Source organism: Saccopteryx bilineata, chromosome 5 (genome assembly GCF_036850765.1).
Source record: "Saccopteryx bilineata isolate mSacBil1 chromosome 5, mSacBil1_pri_phased_curated, whole genome shotgun sequence".
NCBI lineage: Eukaryota > Metazoa > Chordata > Mammalia > Chiroptera > Emballonuridae > Saccopteryx > Saccopteryx bilineata.
The window spans coordinates 85,032,364-85,057,114 of record NC_089494.1 but is presented as its reverse complement, the minus strand read 5'-3'; the positions used below and the strand labels follow the sequence as shown (position 1 = coordinate 85,057,114).

General features: G+C 35.6%; 1 protein-coding gene across 2 annotated transcripts in view; it reads right to left on the bottom strand.

The window, feature by feature from the left end:
• Positions 1-2,894: 2,894 nt before the first annotated feature.
• The window catches only part of PRPF40A (pre-mRNA processing factor 40 homolog A), a 60,918-nt gene continuing 39,061 nt past the window's right edge, over positions 2,895-24,751 (bottom strand). The window contains exons 9-24 of one of the 2 annotated variants that reach the window (XM_066233342.1): positions 22,265-22,373; positions 21,531-21,595; positions 20,978-21,142; positions 19,727-19,835; positions 18,464-18,614; positions 17,565-17,698; positions 10,871-10,985; positions 10,599-10,690; positions 10,384-10,500; positions 9,576-9,713; positions 9,147-9,242; positions 6,541-6,627; positions 6,361-6,457; positions 6,215-6,276; positions 5,007-5,141; positions 2,895-3,967 (exon numbers count right to left, since the gene is read on the bottom strand). In XM_066233342.1, coding sequence (XP_066089439.1) covers positions 3,875-3,967; positions 5,007-5,141; positions 6,215-6,276; positions 6,361-6,457; positions 6,541-6,627; positions 9,147-9,242; positions 9,576-9,713; positions 10,384-10,500; positions 10,599-10,690; positions 10,871-10,985; positions 17,565-17,698; positions 18,464-18,614; positions 19,727-19,835; positions 20,978-21,142; positions 21,531-21,595; positions 22,265-22,373 — 1,765 coding nt within the window. In that variant the 3' untranslated portion in view covers positions 2,895-3,874. Of the gene's footprint in view, positions 3,968-5,006; positions 5,142-6,214; positions 6,277-6,360; positions 6,458-6,540; positions 6,628-9,146; positions 9,243-9,575; positions 9,714-10,383; positions 10,501-10,598; positions 10,703-10,870; positions 10,986-17,564; positions 17,699-18,463; positions 18,615-19,726; positions 19,836-20,977; positions 21,143-21,530; positions 21,596-22,264; positions 22,374-24,751 lie in introns of both variants that reach the window. The other variant, XM_066233341.1, reaches the window with a different exon arrangement.

The window sequence follows — 24,751 nt, the reverse complement described above, 5'->3', positions numbered from 1 at the left end:
CTGCAATGATGCCTTTTTCAAGCCCTTTAAATACAGACAATGAGTGCCATGTGTGCTGGCTATTTTACATTCATTCAATAGATACCCATTATGTGCCAGGCACTGTTCTTAACCCATAGAATACAGCAGTGGATGCACATATATAGGAACTAGACCACTACTGAAGTCAAAGCAATTGAAACTTAGAGCAAGGTAAGGATTAGTAAAGAAGGTAAGAATTATTAGACTAACATTACTGGAACCATAGAATAAGCCTATTGTTATAAAGCTATTAGAACACAGTTCCATGAATATTCATAATAATATTTTACATTTCCTTTATGTGAAATCAGTCCAGTTTTATCTAGAGTGTAAAAGAGTTAAAATTCTACCTTGTACTAAGATATATCCCCAAAGGGAAGTCTCAGATTTAAGATGTAAGGAATTAATGTGCTTTGCCTCATTTTGCTTTTAGAAATGTTTATTTTACTTTTAGAATTTACATTTTAATTATATACTTAAGTATCCTATAAACTTTACAAACAGCATTCATCACTCTTCCCTGGGTACCATTTGATTGGAAGCCATTCTCTCCTAAATAGCATCTAGGCTTTAAAAAGTTTTTGTATAAAACGGGCTATCCCTTTTTGGATGCAAAAATAAAAGTGGCTGCCTAGTCAGTGCTCAACTGACCATTACCAGTAGAAGAAAACCAGAATCATTTGAGGCCAATGTTGCTTAACACAGGACACAAAGCCCTTTGGTAACTGAATGAAAACTGTAGATCCTTTCCAGAAAACTGGATGTACATGTTTTCATTCTCAGTCTCTTCATTCTACTGCTGTGGATTAAGACTGCTTTAACTCTAGGCCTGTGGTCGGCAACTCTTTAGTCAACAGAGCCAAATATCAACAGTACAATGATTGAAATTTCTTTTGAGAGCCAAGTATTTTAAATTTAAACTATATAGGTAGGTACATTCCTTACTGAGGTAGCGCCCGCACATGGTATTTTGTGGAAGAGCCGCACTCAAGGGGCCAAAGAGCCGGATGTGGCTCACAAGCCCCGGTTTGCCGACCAGGACTCAGTCTAGGGCCATTCCTTTTCATTTTACGGTATTATGAAACCCAATTAGCAAAAGTCAAAAGAGCTATGATAATTTGACCATTTTCAGATTTTACTGGGAGGCATAAGAAGTCTTTTGTTGAAAATATGAATATGCTGAAGCTACTTTTGGGTAATAAAATGTCATTATGTTTTTTAAAATGTGAGACTTGTAAGTTAAATACACTTGGGAAAAATACAATGAATTCTTCCTACTTGATTAAATTAATTTTTATACAAATTCAATTTTCCCACATAGGAATTACAGACCAGGAGATAATTAAAAATTCAAGTATCTGAAGTTCCTGTTTTGACTATTATGATATTAAATGTTAGTGAATTTAATCTAGTAATACATTAATGATAATGAAGATGAACGCTCAATATTTACCTAAGTCTGACACTTAATTGAAAAGTATACAGTCCCCTTATCTGAAAAAGAAACATGCTTTACTATGTGAACATCTGTTCAAACCTTGTTTAAACCTTTTCAACATACCTGTGCAGTTCTAATGGAACCAGTCTTTCAAGACTGTTCAGCTTTTACCAGACTAACGATTGTGAAACCTAATCTTTCATCTAACTGGTTAAAAATATTCACAGGACTCTCGCTTTAACAAAATCTTCTCATCACCTGTGCCTTCAACCTGGACAATATCTTTTTGGCAACTATATCTCAAAGGGTGGTAGATGATGATTAAAGTCACCTTAACAGTAATATCTCGTAACAAGGATGTTGTGTTTCAAGTTGCAATCTGTTCACTAGTTTTGTTTTTAGGCTAATTTTCATAGATGAACATAGGGAAACTTGAATTTGTACTGTCCTGTAGGGATCTGAGGTTGTGATAAGACAGTATAGGAAGTACAGAAATTTATTTTGAGGACATGCTAAAACACATCAATAGCTTTTTATTTAAATAGAAAAATCAAAACTTTAAAGTTGTACTTAAAAAATTATTCATAAAATTAAAACATTTTACAGATTCTAAATTCTCTTGTGAAACATTACTAGTATTTCTGCCAATATATGCTTATTTTAAAGATTTTACCACTGACTTCCATGTCGTAGATATTAGACATGATTGGCAATCTTAACTCCCATTACAATGGGACCTCTGAAAATTAAATATTAGGTGAATCCCTGTGTAAGCAGTTATGTTTGGTTCTAATATACAGTAAGACTCAAGCAAATGACTTGATTACTTCACATTTTCTAAAAATAATGATTCTTACTTTCTACAAAGTCGTCTATTTCACAGCAGAAAAATGGCTTGGAGGGAGTTCAGAGACAAGCCCACCCCTTTTGTGAAGCTTTCAAGTGGACAGACTTAACGGAAACAGGGAGCAAGGATGGGAAAAAGTCATCCTGGTCAGTCCCACTTTTCAAATTCATCAGGCTGATTAAGAAAAAATAAAATAAAGCTTTTGTTCTTTTAAATCGCAACTTGAAATAGGATCACTCAAAGTGTCCACAAAAACAGAAAACACCCTATGATAATACCAAATTGGACTATGTGCTAAAATTTACTAGTAAAATATATATATATATATATCCTGCACTGAAGGAATATAGTATAAATTACATTACTAACCTTCAAAGTTAGCATGTAAAAAGTATTCTAGCTTCCAACCATTGCCTCTCTGAAGTATTCTGTAGAAATTCATAGATCAAAAACAAATACAGGGGCTTCAAATGAACTGATTATATTTAAAAAGGACAGTAACTTGGCTTATGAGGGATTTAGTTTATCTTTAAATGATTGTTTTTTTAGAGCTGAGCAGTTTACGTAGAAATAAATACTAGTACACGCTAGAAGAGAAGGTTTAATAATTGATAAAAATGTACAAAAATATTCAAATCAGAAATGCTTTAGAATGTGTACCACGAAGCCAATACTTCTCAGTGAGTAGGGAAGGTAAAAGACTTCCTCAATGAAAAAAAGCAAGAGAAAGATCAGATTAAAAAAAAAAGACAGCTGTTAAAGAAATGTTTAAGTCAACATTGATTTTTGTTTTAGACAAGATATTGCAACCATCACTTAAAGTTTGGTGGCACATTCTTTAGTAGGTCCTTAAGGCAATATATTTAAACTAATTTACAATTTGATTTGATGTTAACTTTTAAAACATCACCTCAAAGTAATGCCCTCACAACAGCCATTTTAAAATGTATGCAGATGTTTTGTAAAAATAGTGGTGGCTTGATTCCAGTAGTGCTCACTGGCACCACTACAGTTAAGGGTCTACCAGGTTTCCATTCAGTAGTGCTCACTGGCACCACTAGTCAAGGTCTGCCAGGTCTCCATTCAGAACACCTCTTTCTGAGTTCTCCAGAAAAGATCAGATTAGCTTCAACCAGCTGGGTAGTGCACAAAAAAGCAGTTTTATCGGTTGCTGGTGCTTTCTTTGTACAACTAAATATCAAAAAAAGGTTTTATTATATCTTCAAAATCCAACTTTCATAAAGTAAATCAAATCACCTTAATGACTTAGACTTTAGAACAAAGTAGAGACACCTGCAGTTATCAGTAAATTGCCACCTTTAATCCATCCTGCAGTGCCCTATGAAAGGGTCACAGAAAAACAGTTATGACCATATGAAAATATGATTCTTGATACAGAATCATTTTCAACTTCCTTAGCTTTTATAAAGTCCACAATAACAATACTTAACTGCACTTTTTTTTCTGTGATATAATTAAAACCCAGTGTTTTTTCAATTGAACTTAAAATAGAGTCCCTGGTCTGAATTAGACTTTAAATTATACTGTAAACATATATTTGGTATAATTTATTGATCATCATCCAGTTGCTCCAAAAGGGTCCTTCTGCGCTTTTCCAATTCCCCTTCACTCAACTCACTGCCAGAAGTGTCCCAGTTACCCTGAAAAGACATTGAACACAGTTATAGTTCACATTAGTACTCGAATAGTAAAGCAGTAATGAACTTTTGAAAAAGAATCCTAATCTCTATGAATTCTTTTTCACAGAAACAGATAGTTTAAAGACTTACTACCTCTCTCCCAAAAGCTTGTAAGTGGGTTGCTAACCATGGACATATTCCTTAGTTATATTAGAGGAGATCCTTAAATTATAATGATATTTCTAATTGTTTTTAGTTAACATTAATATATGAATCAGGCACAATGGTAGATACCAGTTTTTCTTCCTCTTACACTACTGATTATGAAACATCCTGTTTCCATTTAATAGAAGCCAGATGATCATTTCCTAGGCACTATATTCCTTGCTAATCTTGCAGATTTTAAGTTGTCCTACAAGTGTTTTATATTATAAACAGGTATGCTTAGTATAAACAGTCAAGAATTATGAGTAACACAGACTTAGGCTGAAGGAAAAAAAATTTTGTTTCTTTTTAAGTTAGAGGAAAGGAGATAGTAAGGCAGACTCCTGTATTGAGCCCCAACTGGGACCTACCCGGCAAACCCCATCTGGGGCAGATACTCGAGTACTGAGCTATTTTTAGCAGCTGAGGCTAATGCGCTCCACGGAGCTATCCTCAGCACCCAGGGCCATGCTAGGACCAACTGAGCCACTGGCTACCAGAGAGGAAGAGGAAAAGAAGGGGAGGGCAGTAGGGAGAAGATGGTCACTTCTCCTGCGTACTCTGACAAAGAAACCCAGGATGTGCATAGGCCAGGTCAATGCTCTAACCACCGAGCAACCAACCAAGAAAATATTTTAAAAATAAAAATGATGCATTAATATGAGAAACAACCTTTGCAAAGTGGATAGTTCACTTATCCTCTTTCCCTTCAGGGATTTCATTTAACCTACTGTAAGGAAGGAGAAACTTAAGCTAGTAGGTATAGAAGAAATACTCATTTTTCATCAGAAAGTTTTAACCAGTCTCCATTTCTGCATTTTGAAAATACAAGTATGAAAGAATTCCAAGTACTTACAGAAGAATCCTTTCCAGTCTTTTTCTTAGGTGATTTGTGTTTTGATTCTGATCTTTGTCTAGTTCTGTCTTTTTCGCTTTCCCGGTCTTTTTCTTTTTTATCCTTCTCTCGCTCAGCATCTGATTCTGGAGAATCCTGTGTAAATAAAAAAATGTTAGCATTTGACAAAGACATTTAAAAAATTCCTATATAGGTAATATTTAGAAAAATCCACGCATGGCAGAGTATGTGTGTCACCCAGAGTGGTGAAATTTAAATACTTAAGCTCAAAGATTCTGCAACATTTCCAAGATTCTTGGAGGGAGTGCTCTATTCCTGATAGAGCAACACTGCTAACAAAAATTAGGGGGTCAGGGAACGTGCAGATCCTCCAGTACTTTCAGCCTTTTGCATAGTAATTTACACCAATGAAATAAAGTTGGTTTTGCATCTCATTTGCATAACTGAACAACTTTTTTTGACTTGTCATTTGTTTGATGTTCTTGTTTAATAAAAAAAAATCGAACTTATTTTAACACTTCACATTCATTCTGAAATATCCTCTAATTTTTGTGAGCAGTATATATACATCTAAAAAAGCATCACTAAATTAGTGACAAAGGGCACACTTAAAATTGGATTTACTATGAAAAATGTAGACATTTTCTACAAACCCAATAAAACAGTTATGTACATAAGATGCTGTAATTAGCTCAATCACACATTAGGTTTATAGCTGTATAATAAAATTCTTCCCTCAATTTTGCTTCAGAGCAGCAGAAATTATTTAAAATGTAGTATCAGTGCTCACAAAAGCAGTCCTTCATTAGATATGCACAAATTCAACTGAGCGGCATGAAGAAAACCTCCCTCAACAGGGATATAGTAACACACAGGCCTTTACGTTCTGAAAAGCGTCGTAGGTGTACCTAAGATTAAATGGTTCTCAAAATAGCTGTAATACAGACATAAAACCCAAAGACTTGTGTCTCATCTCTAAGACTACTTTTAAAAACCAGAGTGGGTATAACATTGGTGTGTATGTTTACTTTTTTTTCAAAGCTCACCAAAATATTTTAATTGAAGATTTAAAAGATCAAGTATAAAATTGTTCAGTTTAGGTGCCCCCTCTCTCCAACTATTTGGACTGCATAGGATTAGACAAAAAGGTTCTACTGCCACTGAAGAAGTTGGGTCAAAAAACGAGTAAAAATTAAAAGCTTGTTTACTGATTTATGTCTCCTCTTCTTGCTTTTCTTCTTATGTTTTTTTGACTTCTTGTAACTTCTCTCTAAGCAGCATGAAAAGGACAAGTGTCAGAATTTAAAGATTTCCAAGTGTCAATGACTGTAATCAAGTGAAAAGATACGCTTACCAGACTCAGCACTAGAAGAATGTTCTGAAGCAGAACGTGACTCTGATCTCTGTCTTTTCTTCTTTGTATGGCTGTCGTCATCATCTGAGTCTGACCCCTAAACGATACAAATAATTTTATTATAATGATGCTAACAAATGTTTCAATACACTTATGGTGCCATCTAATAAACTTCCTCACCGAACGAGAGCGGGAACGTTTCCTGTGGTGTTTCTTAGATTTTTTAGAATGTTTCTTGTTCTTTGAATGATGATGTTGACATTCATGCTACAGGAGCAAAAGAAAAAAGTATTCAAAAGTTTACATTTACTTTGGATAGATCATAAAGAATTTTTAAAAGCTATACAAATAAGTTCTTAGAGTAAAACTCCATTTTGCATGTTTAAGATAACTTCTTTGAAATTGTGCAAAGAATTATATTTGCTTGAAATGTTCTCTTCTAATCCTTCTTAACCATCATTTAGATAGCTAATAAAGTACTTTTTGCAGGAATGAGAATGGTGTGGTTTACTAGTACTAACTGATACATTCTAGAAAGGTGTAACTTGCAAAAACAGTTACACTGCTTTCAAAACAATGTAATATAATTACATTCAGACCTGGTTTTTCTAATGGCTCAGTACCAAGATAAAGAATACCTCAGAGCTGTCCTTGAACTAATAAATGAGGTTGGTTTTCGCCTGACTGGTGGTGGCACAGTGGATAGAGCGTCGACCTGGGACGCTCTAGATTTGAAACCCTGAGGTCGCTGGCTTGAGCATGGGATTACCAATATGATCCTATGGTCGCTGGCTTGCCCCAAAGGTTGGGCTTGAAGCCCAACATCTCTGGCTTGAGCAAGGGGTCACTGGCTTGGCTGAAGCCCCAAGGTCAAGACATGTATAACAAGGAATCAATGAATATCTATAAAGCAATGCAACCACGAGTTGATACTTCTCATCTCTCTTTCCCATCTCTTTCTTGCTAAATAAATAAATAAATAAATAAATAAGGTTAGTCTCAGAATAAATACAAAATTTACTTTCTTTAAACACAAGGAACATCCCTTAGTCAAACTTAAGACATCCATCCACTGGCAATCTAATGCCACATGAAATAAAAGATGATGTATTTCTCACTGGATTTTCTCATTAAAACAATGATCATGCTAGTAGGAAAGAGGAAATAATATAGTAAAAACTCTTGCCCCCAATATGTCTCTGGCTTTGAAAATAAAGTTTGCTTCAGTTGACAAGTGGAAATAGAAAATCTAGCTCAGGAGACTCATTCTTTTTATGTCACTGAATGCTAACTCTTCCTTTTCTACCTCAAGGCCCAGATTATTGAGGTTCAAAACTTATTCTCATGGGTTCAGCCCTTCCTCAAGCTACCATCTTTATCTCCATTCACAGCCTCACCACTCTACCCCCAGCACAGACCATGAAAGAATATTGATGAAGAATTCAACCAGGAAAAAATATGACAATTAAATTACATTCTAACACCTGAAAATCTTGTTAAAATGATGATTTTGATGCAGAATTTCAACTGATGGAGTCTGAGGTTCTGCATTTCTTTTTTCTTTTTTTTTTTTTTCTGAAGCTGGAAACGGGGAGAGACAGACAGACTCCCGCAGGCGCCCGACCGGGATCCACCCGGCATGCCCACCAGGGGCGAAGCTCTGCCCCTCCGGGGCGACCAGAGCCACTCTAGCGCCTGGGGCAGAGGCCAAGGAGCCATCCCCAGCACCCAGGCCATCTTTGCTCCAATGGAGCCTTGGCTGCGGGAGGGGAAGAGAGAGACAGAGAGGAAGGAGGGGGAGGGGTGGAGAAGCAAATGGGCGCTTCTCCTATGTGCCCTGGCTGGGAATCAAACCCGGGTCCCCCACACGCCAGGCCGATGCTCTACCGCTGAGCCAATCGGCCAGGGCCGGTTCTGCATTTCTTACAAGCTCCAAGTTAACAGAGAATGTGAGTCTGAAACACTGAGTAGAAAAGGTCCACAGGAAGTTGGGAAGCAGGAGTATGTGTGGGTACAGGGCAAACTCTTGTCAACACCGATCCTCATCCAGAACAATCAACACAATGAAATCGTCAAGTTCATTGAAGTGACCTGCTCTGCCTAATGACTCTACCATCCTACACTAAATATGTGCCAACTTTCAGACTGCTGTCAAGTATCCGCTTGTCTAGTCAATATACTTGGCAGCATAGCACATTTGTTAAAAATAGTGATTCTGGAGTCAAACAGGCTGTGTTAGAATCCCTTCCTGCAAATTATTTCTCTTTGCCTCAGTTTCTTCATCTATAACTTATTCACAGGGTTGTTGTGAAGATTACATTTGTATATATAATATTTGTCAAACAATTAGTAAAGTGCCTGGCCTATACAGGCATCAAATGTTGTTGTTTAATTACTAGTCAATTTAGCATATTTACATTATACAAGTGCCTATCTGAAATCTTCAAAATACCCTTATTCAGCCAACCAAGTAACTTGCAATTTTATCATTTTTTATTCTAAAAAAACTAATTTTACTATTTTTCAGAACCCTTAAACTTTATATATATATATATAAAATGCAATATAACATTTGAAATAAATGCTTATAATCTAATCAAGCAGATAGAAAACAGGTTTTAAACTTTCTTTAGGTTTTCTAGTCAGTAATATGACTGCTAAACTGCTGAATTTCTAAACCATTGTAAAAATATGAAACAAATATGGATAGAATCCATAAACAAATCTTTATATTCCTATGCAAGGTTTGTTTCACTTAAAACCAGTTTCTATTTTTTAAAACTTACCTCAAGCACATGCATAAAATCTTTAAATATTCGTTTTCTTTCAGACTCTAGCGTTATGTCCTCAAATGCTGGCTCTTTTACAAATCTCTCCCGGATCTGAAAAATTCGGATACCTGATAAATATACTGATACCAAGAAAACTATACCAATATGACTAAAAGGAAACAACAGCAAGTTAAAACTGTGACAGCCCAGTCCCCTCAAAGTCTATTATTTCCTTTACTCTAATATCCACACCATTTTAAACAAATATTTCTAAATGAGGAGTAATATCTGACTTTATACTTTTAATCTAGTCTCAATATATTTAATATATTCTATAAATAACCAGTTTATTTTTGTGGCTACAAAATGAAAGGAACTAAAAGTATTTTTATCTTCAATTGTAAAGGAAACAGTTCATTAGAAAAAATGTACAAATACACATACATCTTCCCAGACAGCATCCAATTCTATGGGTGGAGTAGCTTGTTTCAACATACTCTTAAATGCAGATTCTTTCCGTTTCATCTTTCGAGCCTCCTCTTTTTCTCTTTCACGTTCACGGGCTTCTGCCTTTTCTAGTAACTTTTAGAAAATTGTATTTAGTCAGTTACAATAATACTATAATTTTTGTTAATTGAAAGAATTCATTCTTTTTTTCTTCTTTTTTTTTTCTTTTTTCTGAAGCTGGAAACGGGGAGAGACAGACAGACTCCCGCATGTGCCCGACCGGGATCCACCCGGCACGCCCACCAGGGGGTGATGCTCTGCCCCCCCCCCCCGGGCGTCGCTCTGCCGCGACCAGAGCCACTCTAGCGCCTGGGGCAGAGGCCAAGGAGCCATCCCCAGCGCCCGGGCCATCTTTGCTCCAATGGAGCCTTGGCTGTGGGAGGGGAAGAGAGAGACAGAGAGGAAGGAGGGGGTGGGGGTGGAGAAGCAAATGGGCGCTTCTCCTATGTGCCCTGGCCGGGAATTGAACCCGGGTCCCCCGCACGCCAGGCCGACGCTCTACCACTGAGCCAACCGGCCAGGGCCAAGAATTCATTATTCTTAAGTATTCTCCCATCATTTATAAGGTAAGGTCCAATTTCTAATACCAGTTAACTTGAGCAAAGAAAGCTTAACAGCCCATTATCTAAATTATTTTCTTTTACCTTACTCTGAGACATCTTTCAAAATCCTACTCATACTCCCTTATTCCAGTAGCCTACAACTGAAGTACTTTTAGCTGAATATATTAAAAACTGTAACTTACACTATTAAAAGCCAATTTAATATTTCCAGCATCTAATGTGGTCGATCTTTTAGTTGAACTGATTATTGCCACAAAGTCTTCAAATGTGGTATTTACTTCAACTACAAATCCTTTATCCTAAAAAACACAAATCTTGTTAACACATATGAAAGGAAACACAATCAATTCTTAAAATATACCATAAATTAACAGTTTATAGTAAGTATACTATTTACCTTTAGGATATCTTTTATTATCTTCTTCTCATCATGATAACGTGCTTTAAGATCCTCAACATAAAACTTGAAAAGGTCAAGTGCAGTTGATCCTATTGAAAAAACTAAAAAAGTCAAAAGCTAGCTCTAACCAAAGAGCTGCAATTATTTTTTTGTTTATAAAACAAAATAAAGTGTCCCCCTTCCCTGATTTCCCAGCACAAACCCACATTCCCCTATGGCCCATTCCAACTAGTATCATAACTGTAAGTTAGGAAAGAAAAGAATCTCACCCGGCTGACCAAGCATATTAGTGAATCTAATGTCAGAACTAATTGTTGGATACAGTTCCATCCAAGATGACATAGAATGCAGTTGTCCATGTTCATGCAGTTCGTCTAAAAATATCTTGGAAAAAAATTTGAAACCATTAACAACAAAAAATCCTTTATACTGAATTCATCGCTAAAGACATTGGAAAGATATTAGTATAACATGAACACATGTTAAAAACAGCAAAATTTAAAACTCTCCTACCAATGTTATGCAAATATGTAGGTGCAAAGAATACTTGGCTCCTTGATGAAAGTAAAATCTGCTTTTAGGCAAAAAGTATTTTGTACTTCAGAGAAAATGACCTTTGAAAAGCTACATTATCTTTCCAGGCTTCAGTTTTACTGTCCTGTAAGATGAAACATTTCCAGTTTAAAAAATATACAAAGGTAAACGTTAACTCGAATTATTGGATATTATCATAAATGATGATGCTAAAGAAGGTGTATGCATGTTTCCTATAAAATATGCTTTTTGTTTTCAGACATAGTACCTGATCCAAAATTCTTCTAAAATTCCAAAACACATAGTGTTCAATATGGGAGCCATTGGTAAAATATAGCTTTTAAGTACATTAAATGTAGCTAGTCTGAACTGAGATGTGCAATCAGTGTATTCAACAATGATTATAAAGATTTATCACCAAAAAAATGCCAAATTAAAAAAATACTGATTGCATGTTAAAGCAACATTTTGGATATACTGAAATAAGATTACTAAAAGTAATTAAAAATTAATAAGAAATTAAAATCACAAATGTAGTACACAAATTTTTAATGGATAGCACAGTCCTCAACACCAGATATCTACAACTCCACTTCTCTCCAAACAAGAAAAAACACAATACAGTCTTATATTACCAACCTTCTTTTCTCAAACTTTGTCCTTTTTTTCCTACCAGTCCCTACATCATGAATGGAATCCTTATCTTAACACAATCCCAGTTGTGTGTGCCCTAAGTTCCTCGCTGGTTCCCTCTTTTGAGCCCCTACAACAGCTCAGAAACCATCTTCAATGATGCTCTCTCTAGGATCTTAGAATTTACTTTATTCCATCATATCTGCTTTGTTAATATTTGTTTCACTTCCAGACGGCTAAGATCTGACAGTCATAGAATCCTGACACTGAATCCATTTCAATAGTGAATCCCTAACCTGAGTGAAAATTACAATCACCTGAGAATTTTTTTTTAAAAAAATGGACTGAAAGCCAGATATTTTAAATTTTATTTTTAAAGATGACTAAATGATTCTGATGTGAATTCAGGTTTGAAAACCATTATGCTAAAATTGTATGGTTCTTAATCCTTTTGTTTACTAACCCCATTATGGAGGGAGCCTACTTATTATTGCATTCTAGTAAGTTGCTTCAAAGATGCCGAGCCTGGTATTTCTCCTTACCTTAGAAGGGAGGTTTCCCAACCTTTGCACTCACTGCCTCTGAATTTAATATTTTTTCTCATCTCCTTTTTTTTTTTTATAAATAAATTTTTATTTTAATGGGGTGACATCAATAAATCAGGGTACATATATTCAAAGAAAATATTTCCAGGTTCTCTTGTCATTTAGTTCTGTTGCATACCCATCACCCAAAGAGAGATCGTCCTCCGTCACCCTCTATCCAATTTTCTTTGTACCCCTCCCCTCCCCCTACCCCCCACCCCCCGTAACCACCACACTCCTGTCCATGTCTCTTAGTCTCGCTTTTATGTCCCACCAATGTATGGAGTCCTGCAGTTCTTGTTTCTTTCTGATTCACTTATTTCACTCCGCATGTTATCAAGATTCCACCATTCTGCTGTAAGTGATCCGATGTCATCATTTCTTCTAGCTGAATAGTATACCATGGTGTATATGTGCCCCATCTTCTTTATCCAGTCTTCTATTTTTTTTACAGTGATTAAAAGCCTTTAAGCAAACTCTTGGCCAATACAGCAAGAATACATAAAAGAGTAGTGTCCTTAACATGTTCACCAAGTCCAAGTTGGCCTCATCACCATGTCAAATCCCTGAAAAATGCAATGCAACCACAGTTCAGTCTGTCAGGAGCTGTCACAGGGAGCAGGAGTCCAGGAAAAGTCCATATCCAGGAAACATCTGCATGGCACTGGAATTGTTGTCACCATTCTATACTTTGCAGCTCATGTCCAAGTCCCAATAACCGCTGCTTCTAGCTGGTAATGATTCAGGTAGACTGGAAAAGCCATTTGCAGCGTGTGTGGAGATGGAGCTTCTGTTATCCTCTGCCTGGAGAGATGAGACCAGATTGCCTTTCCCTGGAGCTCTGCAACTGTGGCATGGTCAAGAGAACCTTGGGATACACTAAGCTGGGTGGCAAAGGTAGATTCATAATAGAAGTTGGCAAAAGGGGGAAAGAGAGCTCTAAATTAGGAGTAGGTCCTGGCCTGAAATATGAGTGGGGCATTGAGGTAGGAGGGATAAAGGAAACACTATATATTAAGCAAAGCAGCAGAAAATAGGACTATCAACACCCACAACAGAGATCTTTGAGGGAAGAATAAAAAAACCTGACTATTCAGGCAAGACATAGTTAAGTGGCCCTTGTGCAAATGAGATCAGTTTACCTGCTTCTTGGAAGAAATACCCTAGGCTCGTCCACAGTGTTGTACATGGGGCCAACGGCCCTGGGCACCTTCAGCCTTCAGTGGCAAACCCCAGCTTTCTGGGCAAGGTTAGAGCATAGGTGGCTGGAGCAGGGCTGGAAGAGACTGAACCCTCCCTTAGAGGAGTGAGGGGGAAGCCTACCTTCCAGTGTCCCTGTGCCTGGCAGGCTTTAGCTCAATGACCTTCCCTTCCACTATTGAAGCAGGACCCAGATGGCATCCTATGAGACCCCTTTGGGGCATTGGAGCCTTTAAGGGTGTATCCTAAAAGCTGGTAGTTCCCCTGATCTCTATTGGGCTTTTTCTGCCTCTAGGTATCTTAAAAGCCATGCTCAGAAGATCTCGCTGAGGGGTTTGAGGATCCCCATCCGACTATATAAATCTTTTCCATATATCTGGAGCTGTCTCGGTGTGGCTTCTTCAGTGTTCCTTGGTTGAAGAGTCCTCTTAGTTTAGTCCAAAGTTGGTTTTTCCAGATGCTAGTTCTTAAAATTAGTTTGTAATCCACTTTGGTTCTGGGAGGTAGATGTTGGTATGTCTGCCTACTCCAGCGCCATCTTGTCTCTCATCTCCTTCATTCTTTTTGTTTCCTTATATATTATTCGTAATATAACTATTCATATTTGCTTAAATTTCAAACCTTCTAAGATTTTGTTTAATGATAGATACCGCTATCATTCTTCTTCTTTCTAATTTTTCTTACTCAAGAAAAGCCATTCTCTTAACTCTGAGCTTACTTGAACTTTGCTTTAACATCAAAATATCTGCAAGAAGTATCTGATTTTGCTTCTACTTACGTTTAAACTGTTTGGCAACCCTTTAACTTTCCCTACTATGTCAACAGTCACTAAACACCATAAATGCTACACCTAACAGTATTATGGAATTCAGTCATATTTCATATTCTTAACGTTTGCTACTTTTGGTGAGTTCCTCTACCACAACAGTTTCTCAAAGAATCATTTGAAAGACTGGTTAAAGCCCTAGATTGTTGGACCCCACCTCCTGAATTTAATTCAGTAGGTCTGGTGTGAGGTTTGAAAATCTGCATTTCTGTAACTTCCGGGTGACTCTGATGTTATTCATCAGAGTACCAAGCTTTGAGGACCACTGCTCTATCTTAATTCTCCACTCTGGCTCTGAGACACTACATATTTCCCTGGTTCTCCTTTAAATCCCCTAACCATTCCTTTTCACTCCTGATATAAATTCAAATACTGTCAGAGATGTCACAGATATTTACTATTATCTGACTGGCAAATCAGTAGTCAATAAAATGACAGCCATCATCATAACCAAGATTACTTAGAATGTTCTTTCCATTCATCTTTTATTCTAAATGTCAATTTTCTAATTTATTTTACTGACGTTCTAAATACTTTTGTTAGGAATATGACACAGAAAAAATACTGAGCTGAATACCTGAAGCAAAGCCAATGACATGGTAACCAGTTATACCAATAGTCATCAGAATTCATGCCAGAGACACACCAAACTGATTTAAAGCCATATTTTAGGCTTAGCTAAAAGACCTATGTGGCCTTTCACTAGGATTTCTACTGCACATTCTCCAGTCCTCGTACTGACATTGTATATTCTATTTTGACCCATATTTCCTTATTTTTATTATAGTATTATTTTATCATACAGGTCTCCTTACTTTAAACTATCGCACAATCTCCATCACTAGAGACATTAAAGCTCAATCAATGGTTGCAGAAGAATATTAAGTGACCTTTTAAAAATCTAGTTTCCTCTTCTTTCCTGGGCACAAGGCTGCTTGTTTAAAAGCTAGGTTTTCTATCCTCCTTTGTTATGCACATGTGACTAAACTCTCAGCAACAGATTCTACATCACTGGATTTAAAAGAGCTTCCCTCTTAATTTACTCAGCAGTTCTTCAGGATTGGGGGCCATGGGGGGACATACAGTGGCGGCCAGGAGAGAGACCAAGTGTGTTCCAGATTCTCACTCAGATCAGCCAAGTTCAGATCCAGCAGCTCGGTGTACCTGATGGAGAACTGAACCCAATACTGAGATTTGTTTTTAAACTCACTGATATTTCTCCTGTAAAGCTAATTGGGAGGACACGGGGTGCTGTTCTGGTGTGTGTTTGTGTGTGACTGTTCTTTTTAAAACAGCTAAAATATTTTTTAAATTGTGTTTAACAATCAGTCTTTTAAAAAGCAATGGTATCCTAAAGAGTGGAAATTTAAGTTCTAGGGCCGTGTATGTGAAGTTAGGTCACACTGTACTGCACTACCACTACTAGGTACAATCTCGTCTGGGAAACCCAGGAAGACGTGCAGACTCCCGACACAGCGGCCAGCACCACAACTGGAAACAGATCCACAGTGGCTAACCAGCTGTGTTTCTGTTTTTAACAGGATACAGTATTTTTTTTAAATAAGAAGCCATACTCTAATAAGGAGATATAATTGTGATTTCTAATTGTATCAGACATTAATGTTTTGAAGCTATAACAAAGTTTCAAATTTGTGTTTTAACTAGTAAGTTTTTATGGACTGAGAACTGAAATAATGCTATTAGCTGTAACACTTAAGATGGTCAGTGACCTCTGGCATGGTGTTCCAAGTATTTTAAAAAGCCTGCTAGATGATTCTGATGCACACTAAGTTTTGAGAGCCACTGCCTTAGAGCACGGTAATGTGCCCTACTCTTATATCAAACAACTGTTATTTTAAGATATGTACATACTTGTTTAAGCTACTGTAACTTAGCATTTAGCCTAATACAGTATTTAATGGAAGAGACCCTATAATTAAGACTGCATAGATTCAAATTTTGTCTCCACTATTCAGTAGCTGAATTTAGTTAGGCAAGTCACTTCACATCTCCCAGATCATTTCCTTATCTATGTATACAAGGGGACATAAAAAAATAGTACTTATTCATATAATACAAGACTATCATAAAAATGAAAAGATTTGGTTTGACCGGTAGGTGGTGACACAGTGAATAGAGGGTTGACCAGGTTGCTGAGGACCCAGGTTTGAAAGCCTGAGGTCGCTGGCTTACGTACAAGATCACCAGCTTGAGCATAGGATCATTGACATGATCCTATGGTCACTGCCTTGAGCCTAAAGGTTGCTGGCTTGAAGCCTAAGGTCACTGGCTTGAGTAGGGGGTCCCTGGCTCAGTTAAAGCACACCCCAATTCTGGTCAAAGAAGCAATCAATGAACAACTAAAGTGATACAACTACAAGTTGATAGTTGTCATCTCTCTCCCTTTCTGCCTGCCTCTCTCGCAAAAAAAAAGATTAAGAGATTTAAATTCAAAATGTATAAGCAGTAAGCAATTAATCTAACTGCTATAATTATGATTCATTGGTCCATGATATTTTCTATTACTGGGAGTACAAAGTTGTACTTGAGGTGAAAATGAATCACTAGCCTAGTGGTCGGCAAACTCATTAGTCAACAGAGCCAAATATCAACAGTACCATGACTGAAATTTCTTTTGAGAGCCAAATTTTTTAAACTTAAACTATATAGGTAGGTACATTCCTTATCGAGGTAGCGCACGCACATGTATTTTGTGGAAGAGCCACACTCAAGGGGCCAAAGAGCCGCATATGGCTTGTGAGCCGCAGTTTGCTGACCACTGCAATAGCCTGTGAAAAGAATATATGATTTCAGCTCCTATGTACAGCATCCTAAAATTATGACCCACCCCCCAAATTATAGCACAGCATTCCCTACAATTCTTTAGAGCCTGAAAAGCAACTCATACTAATGACTCATCATACAAGTTTTTCCAATCTTCCCTCATCCTATTTCTTTTGCAAGTAAAACCTTGTCTGTTAGTATGCTCCTTAAACCAAATCTGCTACAGCCTTCTATATATTCGCCTAACTAAAACAGGTTTCTAACAAGTTAAATGTGTATGGATACTTCTCAAAGCCCATGTCAGTAAGCTGGCATCAAGCATCTCAAAATTGTTTCCAGAACTGTTGAAGCTCATTGATCACCTGGTAAAAGTAAATGAGAAAAAAGACACGTTTTAAATACCTGAAAAGATTCTCTATTTTTCCGCTGTCGTCTCCTTTCTCTCAGCAAACTCTTCTGTTTTTCTTCTTCTTCTTCCTTTTCTAAAGCCCTAATGTGTTCTTCAAAGCAAATTAACGCATCTTCTTTATCCATGTCTAGGTTTTTTCAGTTAAAAAAAATGTATCAGCAAGGAAAGCAGTTTAATTATTTGTATTAACTCCCTATAAATTTCAAAATCACCTTTCTAAAACATCTGTATTTAAACTCAAATATATCCTGTAATCATCTCAATGGGAAACATTTAAAGAAGACTCCATAAAGCTCTCACCAAAAGATACCCTACATCCAAGGATGAAACTAAGGCTATGCGTGTGACACAACTAATGAAAATAAAATCATGATAAAATGTGTAAACAATATCAGAATCACCCAAGGAGCTTTTTAATGTGTCGAGTTCTAGGCCCTATCCCAAATCTCCTGAAGCATCATATTCAGAGGGGCAATCAAGTAAACTGTAATTTAAAACACAACTAGGTAGTAAAACAGAATGTGGGAAAGCTTAATGTAGTAATACTTTTTTTGCATTTTGCAAACCTCTAAAGTCATTACCTCAAGAAGACAGCATGAGTAAAATGTGGTAATTAATTTGGTTCTTACCTAGTCACATAAAGAAAATTTCAAGTTTGACCCATGATAAATAAACTATTTCAGGTATTATCTAATAAAGCTAACTTCAGAGTTTTAAAAAAATATTTTTTTTGTTCTAAAATCACAAAATTCAATCAGAAAGACATTGTCTATTTGGAACAAAACACTTTTCCAGAAATGAAAAAACAAAATGGTCTCATAAAAAAGTGGAAATTCTTTGCTACCAGACAACCTTTTAAAAATAATTTCCCCCATTTAGTCATTATGCTTACTCTGTAATTCCTCATCTTCTGCAAAAGTTGGATTATCCATCAGATACTGCTGGGCTTCAGACCAAGTAGTAGAGTATGTTACATTAGCCATGTTGTCAAGGATGTTTTTTAAGGCTTCCCAATTTCTCTTTCTCAACTGCTTTGCTTGCTCCTAAAAGTATGAATACATGTTTTGAAGGTCAAAGGAAGTATGATATTTAAACTGCAATTAATAAAGGTTTCTAATGATGAACAAATATCAGATGTTACCCAATAACGTTGAATATCAACATTATTTATCTTTCAGTACTCTTGCCTAAATGCTTGGCTTGGTACATTCCTTCAGTTTTTTCAGCTCTATCCTAAAGCCAAAATCTGGAAAACATGTTTCTGTTTTCCCCCCAATAAATGTCTCTTCCAACTACTATGCATTATAAGCTTGGTCTAAAAAACTAAAGTTACTGAGCCCTCGCCGGTTTGCTCAGTGGACAGAACATCAGCCTGGCATCTGGACATCTGGGTTCAATCCCCGGTCAGGGCACATGTGAGAAGCAGCCATCTATTTCTCTTTCTCTCCCTCTCTCACAGCCAATGGCTCAGTTGGTCTAACAGTTGGCCTGAGGCGCTGAGGATAACTCATTTTCAAGCATCGGCCCCAGATGGGGGTTGCCAGGTGGATCCTAGTTGGGATGCATGTGGGAGTCTAAGTCTCTCCTCTCACTTGAGAAAATAAAAAAACCAAAAACCTCCCAAAAGCTAAAGTTACTGCAAAGTACACAATGTATAAATGCTAAGGTCTTTGACCACTTCAAGCTATAATCAAATTTTTGTTAATACATTTCTGTAAGTCTCTTGAAGACGAGATATTATACTATTTATGTATATAAAATAATCGTAAGCAAAAGAGGTATTTTAAAACACTATATGTAAGTATATTTTAGTGGAAGCCATTACTTATTGCCCTTCTTATAAAAGAATAATAAATAAAAGCATTATCAACAAAAATGCTGAGTATTTTTTAAACACACTGAGCTAAGAAGTATCTATCAAAGTAGGTATAAAACAGCTAATTAATTACAATTTAAGCATTAGAAAATCTGTCCTATGTCCACATCAATACTTATAGGAGCTATCCATTTTTAAACCTAACTTATAATAATAAATACATCTGCTGCACCATATAAACTGGATTAACCAACAAATATAGACATGTTATAAAGTAACTACTAATCAGAAATAAAGAAATATCTTTTTTCTATAAATACCAATAAGAGCGGACTATACCTTTTCTTTTTTTGAAAGAAAGAATAAAACATCTTCATAGATTTCAAGACGATCACGTTCCGATATTGCATTCCAGACTTCCATCTCGCCAAACATTTGCTCTGCTTTTCTGTTAAAACAATTAAATGTTACTCAATATTATACAATAAAAATCAATCTTAAATAATTTTAATTTCATACTAAATTTAAAGCCACCAAATGAACACTCTTTCTATTCTAAATTCATGAATATATTATAAACACTTCTGAATAATTAAGAAAAAGAATAAAATAGGTGGCCTTTATTTCTCCTTAAGGTTAGAGGGGTTAACTCTAAATGAGCAGTTTTTGCAGTTAAGGCTATCTCTATTTCTTAGAGTAGCTACAAAGACTGTCCCACTGCTCATGAAACTAAATTATAGACCAGGGGTCCCCAAACTGCAGCCCCCTGAGGCCATTTATCCGGTCCCCGCCACACTTCCGGAAAGGGCACCTCTTTCATTGGTGGTCAGTGAGAGGAGCCTAGTTCCCATTGAAATACTGGTCAGTTTGTTGATTTAAATTTACTTGTTCTTGATTTTAAATATTATATTTGTTCCTGTTTTGTTTTTTTACTTTAAAATAAGGCATGTGCAGTGTTCATAGGGATTTCATCATAGTTTTTTTTTTATAGTCCGGCCCTTCAACAGTCTGAGGGACAGTGAACTGGCCCCCTGTGTAAAAAGTTTGGGGATCCCTGTTATAGACTTCAAAAAGTAGTCAGAAATTTAGCTGAAACATAATGTAGGAATATTTAAAGAATGAAGGGTCTTTCACTAAGGCTTTTCTGGAATATAGAGGAAAATAAGAGCATATAAGGAATATGAACTTCACAGCTTACTGCACATTAATATTGAATTACCCATAGTTTTAAATAATAAAGCACTCAAAAAAATCAAGACTTCTATATAAATGCAAGTTTTCAAAATGCTGTGCTTAATGAAAATAGACTATTTCTATCCACAAATATCAAATATTTCAATTCTTAAGTAGAAAGTAAAGCTTTGAATATTAAATTATTTCCCCTTTTGTTCTAGTCCCTAATTAACAAATCAGTGTGTCTATAGGTTAAATTCCACGTTAAACTACTGATTTATCCTCTACCTAATAAAACTGCCATACTTATAATAACCTAATTTAATGAGCATCTATGGACTAGTTACTGCACTTGGCAAAAAGTCTGACACAGAAATAGTGTAATACATATATACCAAGCATCACTAGAAATCTTACTTGTATCTGGTTGTGGAAGTCATTTTCTCATGATTTTCAAGAAAACGCTGAAAGGATTCCTTAGCTTCTTTGTATTTAGATCTTGCTTCTTCTTTCTCTTCTTTCTCTGTCTGAACTTTATAGGCATTAAAAGCCTGCTTTTTTTCACTCAACTTTGCTAAAGCGCTAATAGAAAAATGCCACATAATAATAAATAACGGCAGGATGATCAAGTGTTAGTACTTTGAAAAACAATACAACTGATTTCATTCATAAATTAAAGTTTCAGTAAGATATTAAAAGTAAAAAATAATTAAAGGTACAGAAATGATTACAGAAAATAATTTCTACTCTCAAAATAATTCTAATTTCATCTGTAGCAGGATACTCAAATTCTATAACAAATCTTTTGGCATTTTTGGTTCATATTAGACATAGAGTACCTCTATTCTTGGTATTCAAAATAATAAAAGACAACGGGAGTGGAAAGTTATACTGATTCATAAACTTGAAATTTGCTAGGCTGGCTATGCTCAAAGTGAAAAGTAAATTAAAAACAAAACAAAACTATTACCTGTATCGGGGATCATTAATGATCATTTTCATAGCCTGCTCCCATGAAGCATTAGACGGTACCCGCTGAAAACCATTTAATGAAAAATTAAAATTTTTTACAAATATAGTAAAAGTAAAAAAATGGAACAAAGTATATTGCCACAAACACTTCCCTTTGCAGAAGCTCAAAAAAAAAAAGACTAAAAAAATAATTTCTTATTGAAGTAAAACAAATCTGGGTAATAATATACCTAAAGACTAAAAAGAAACTTAAACTAAAATTTAAACAAAGCATGAGGCCCTGGCAGTATTTCAGGTGGTGTCCCCAGACAATAAGGTTGTGGGCCCAATCCCTGGTCAAGGCACATACAAGAATCAACCAATTAATGCATAAATAAGTAGAACAATAAAATCGATGTGTCTCTCTCTAAATGAAATTTTAAAAGGTCATCTTATTTGTCATGAATATAAAAATGTTTTAAAAAAAAGCATGAATACTTTTTCTTAAGATGACTGATTAATAAACATGTTTTATGAATAAAATAACCTTACATTAAATTTACTGTATACCTTTGTACACAATAGGTTTTTGTTAATGTCAGTTTCACAAAAAAATGGATAAATTCAGTTCATTTTCAGTTACAACAGTTAATGAAATTAGCATTTCACTACAGGTATCACAGTACTGACAGCACTAATGAGTCATGTCACTTACTGACTAGCATATGTTATACAAAAATCTAATATAAATACCTTTTCTTTCAATAATTCTTTAAATGCTTGCTTTGCCTCCTCCTTTGTATTCCAAGTATATGTTTTTTTTGCTGGCTGGCTTTCTTCCTCTTCTTTTTTGGGAGTAAAACTAGAGAGAAATTTAAACATGTTATTTATAATTTATATAAACATTTGCTGTATTTAGCAGTTAGCTATTAGATGTTGAGCTAAATTTAGACAATTTTAGAAAAAAGTCTCTTCTATGAACTCCACATACATACTTAGACATAAAAAAAAATAAAGGTAATATATAGGTTTTCTGAAATGATCAGTTAAGATCCTGCACAAAGGCCAAAAAAAAATTTAATTACACTAAAACACTGGTTCCCCTAGTTCACAACTTAATATTTCTACAGGACTTATAAAACTTATTTAATGCCTTCATTTTAGTGCCATAGCTACTGAAAATTTGGGCAAACAAGCACAAATATGAAAAAGAAAGATCAATCCAAGTCAGGTTGGCAAATGGAAACCCACGGGCCAAGTCCAGCCTGTTGTCCATTTCAATACAACAGCACAAGCATGCTCAGGAGTTCCCATCTGTTCACAGCTGATTTTGTGCTACCACAGCACTTAGCCACCGGGACTGACTTTAGAATCTACAAAACCCAAAGTATTCACTCTTTGATAGTTTACTTGTTTGGGGGTCTTTATGAAATTAAAAGTTACATAATACTAACATTCCTTATATAAAACTGTTCAGAAAAAAACTTAAAGTAGAAAGCTTAGGGAAGATAACGAAATACATACTTACAAAAAAATACAAATATATTTAAACTCTCTACTTGAAAAAAAATCAGAAAACAATTGTTAAAATGATAAAAAAAAACAAATTATAGAGGAAAAAATACAGTAAGTATAAAGATATAAAAAACTATTATTCCAACAAGCCTAAATGTCTATGAGTACACTTAAAACTTATGCATGTTAATAAAAGGCCATCATTCAACATGATGTGGAAGATGTTTCATATACACATACATAATTTTAAACATATAGAGTAAGGGCAGGATATAAATAAACTGTAAAAATTACTTCTATACCTTCAAATATATATTTTTTTAAAAGACATTTTTTATTATTAATCTTTTTTTTTGGATGGGTGCAGACAGGGACAGACAGAGACAGGAAGAAATAGAGATGAGAAGCATCAACTCATAGTTGCAGCACCTTAGCTGTTCACTGATTGCTTTCTCATATGTGCCTTGACTGAGGTATCCTGCTGAGCCAATGACCCCTTGCTGAAGCCAGCAACCATGGGGTCAAGCCTTGGGGTTTTGAACCTGGGTCCTCAGCATCCCAAGCCTACACCCTATACACTGTGCCACCACCTGGTCAGGCTTAAAAACCTCTAAACATAAGAGTTATAAAGCTATTTTCACTTTGAGAAAGTGTACCTACAAAAAACAAAATCTTTACAAAAAGGGGTAGGCAGTGGTGGGATTCAGCCAGATTACACTGGTTCAGCAGAACCAATACCTAATTTTTTGATGAGTTCAGCAAACTGGTTGTTAAAATTGCACTTGTAAATCACAGTTTTTGTTAAGGTGGGCACCTGGGCAGCCACCTAATGTGAAAATCACAAATTTGTATTACTTTTTTAATGTTCATCTGTGCAACAGCATAGTCTAAGTGCCTGCAGTAATGTTCATTCCATCCATAGGTAAAAAAATTTGACTGAACTATGCAAGTAATATTTATTTATTCACTTCACAAAATTCATTATATTTTTGATGAAATACGACCTTTTAATTCCCTTGTGTTTGTTACTTCAGTAAACAAACATAACGTCAAGAGGAAAAGTGCCAACCAGGGGGTGACAACTTGTATTGTTTTTCTTCTCAGGTATTATTTAGTATTTTTTCATTAATACTTCAAAACTCTTTTTTTTTCCCCAGAGTTCAGCTTTTTATTGAATATTACAAAAGAAGTTTAGTCAAAAAGACCTAAGCCCTTGTCATCATCAGACTCCTAAGATTCTTCATTCTTTGCTTCCACTTTTACTATTTAGTATTTTTTCATTAATACTTTAAAACTCTTATAACAATCTAGTTTGGTGTACCTTTTTTATTGTTCTTATTTATGTATTAAATGCATGAAATGATAAACTACCTTTCGGTATATCTTTTTTTATACTTAAAACAGTCATTAGGGAAGAGAACCATTGTTAAATTATTTGAACTCCACCACTGGGAGTAGAGATATAAAAGCAATATGCTTAAAAATTAAGATGGGTGATCGTATTTCAATCTTGATATCATGGTTAACTTTTTTTTATGTGGATATTATTAAAAGTCAAAAAGCACACAGCTCAGGATTACTTTTTATTTATAGCTGTTTAAAGCATCGCTGTATGAAATATTACTAGGTCATAGGATACACAAGTACTTGCATTATGCTGTGTTAAAAAAGTTTTATCAATTTAATAGTTTCCCTGCTTTTTGCTGTTATCTTTATTCTTGTTTA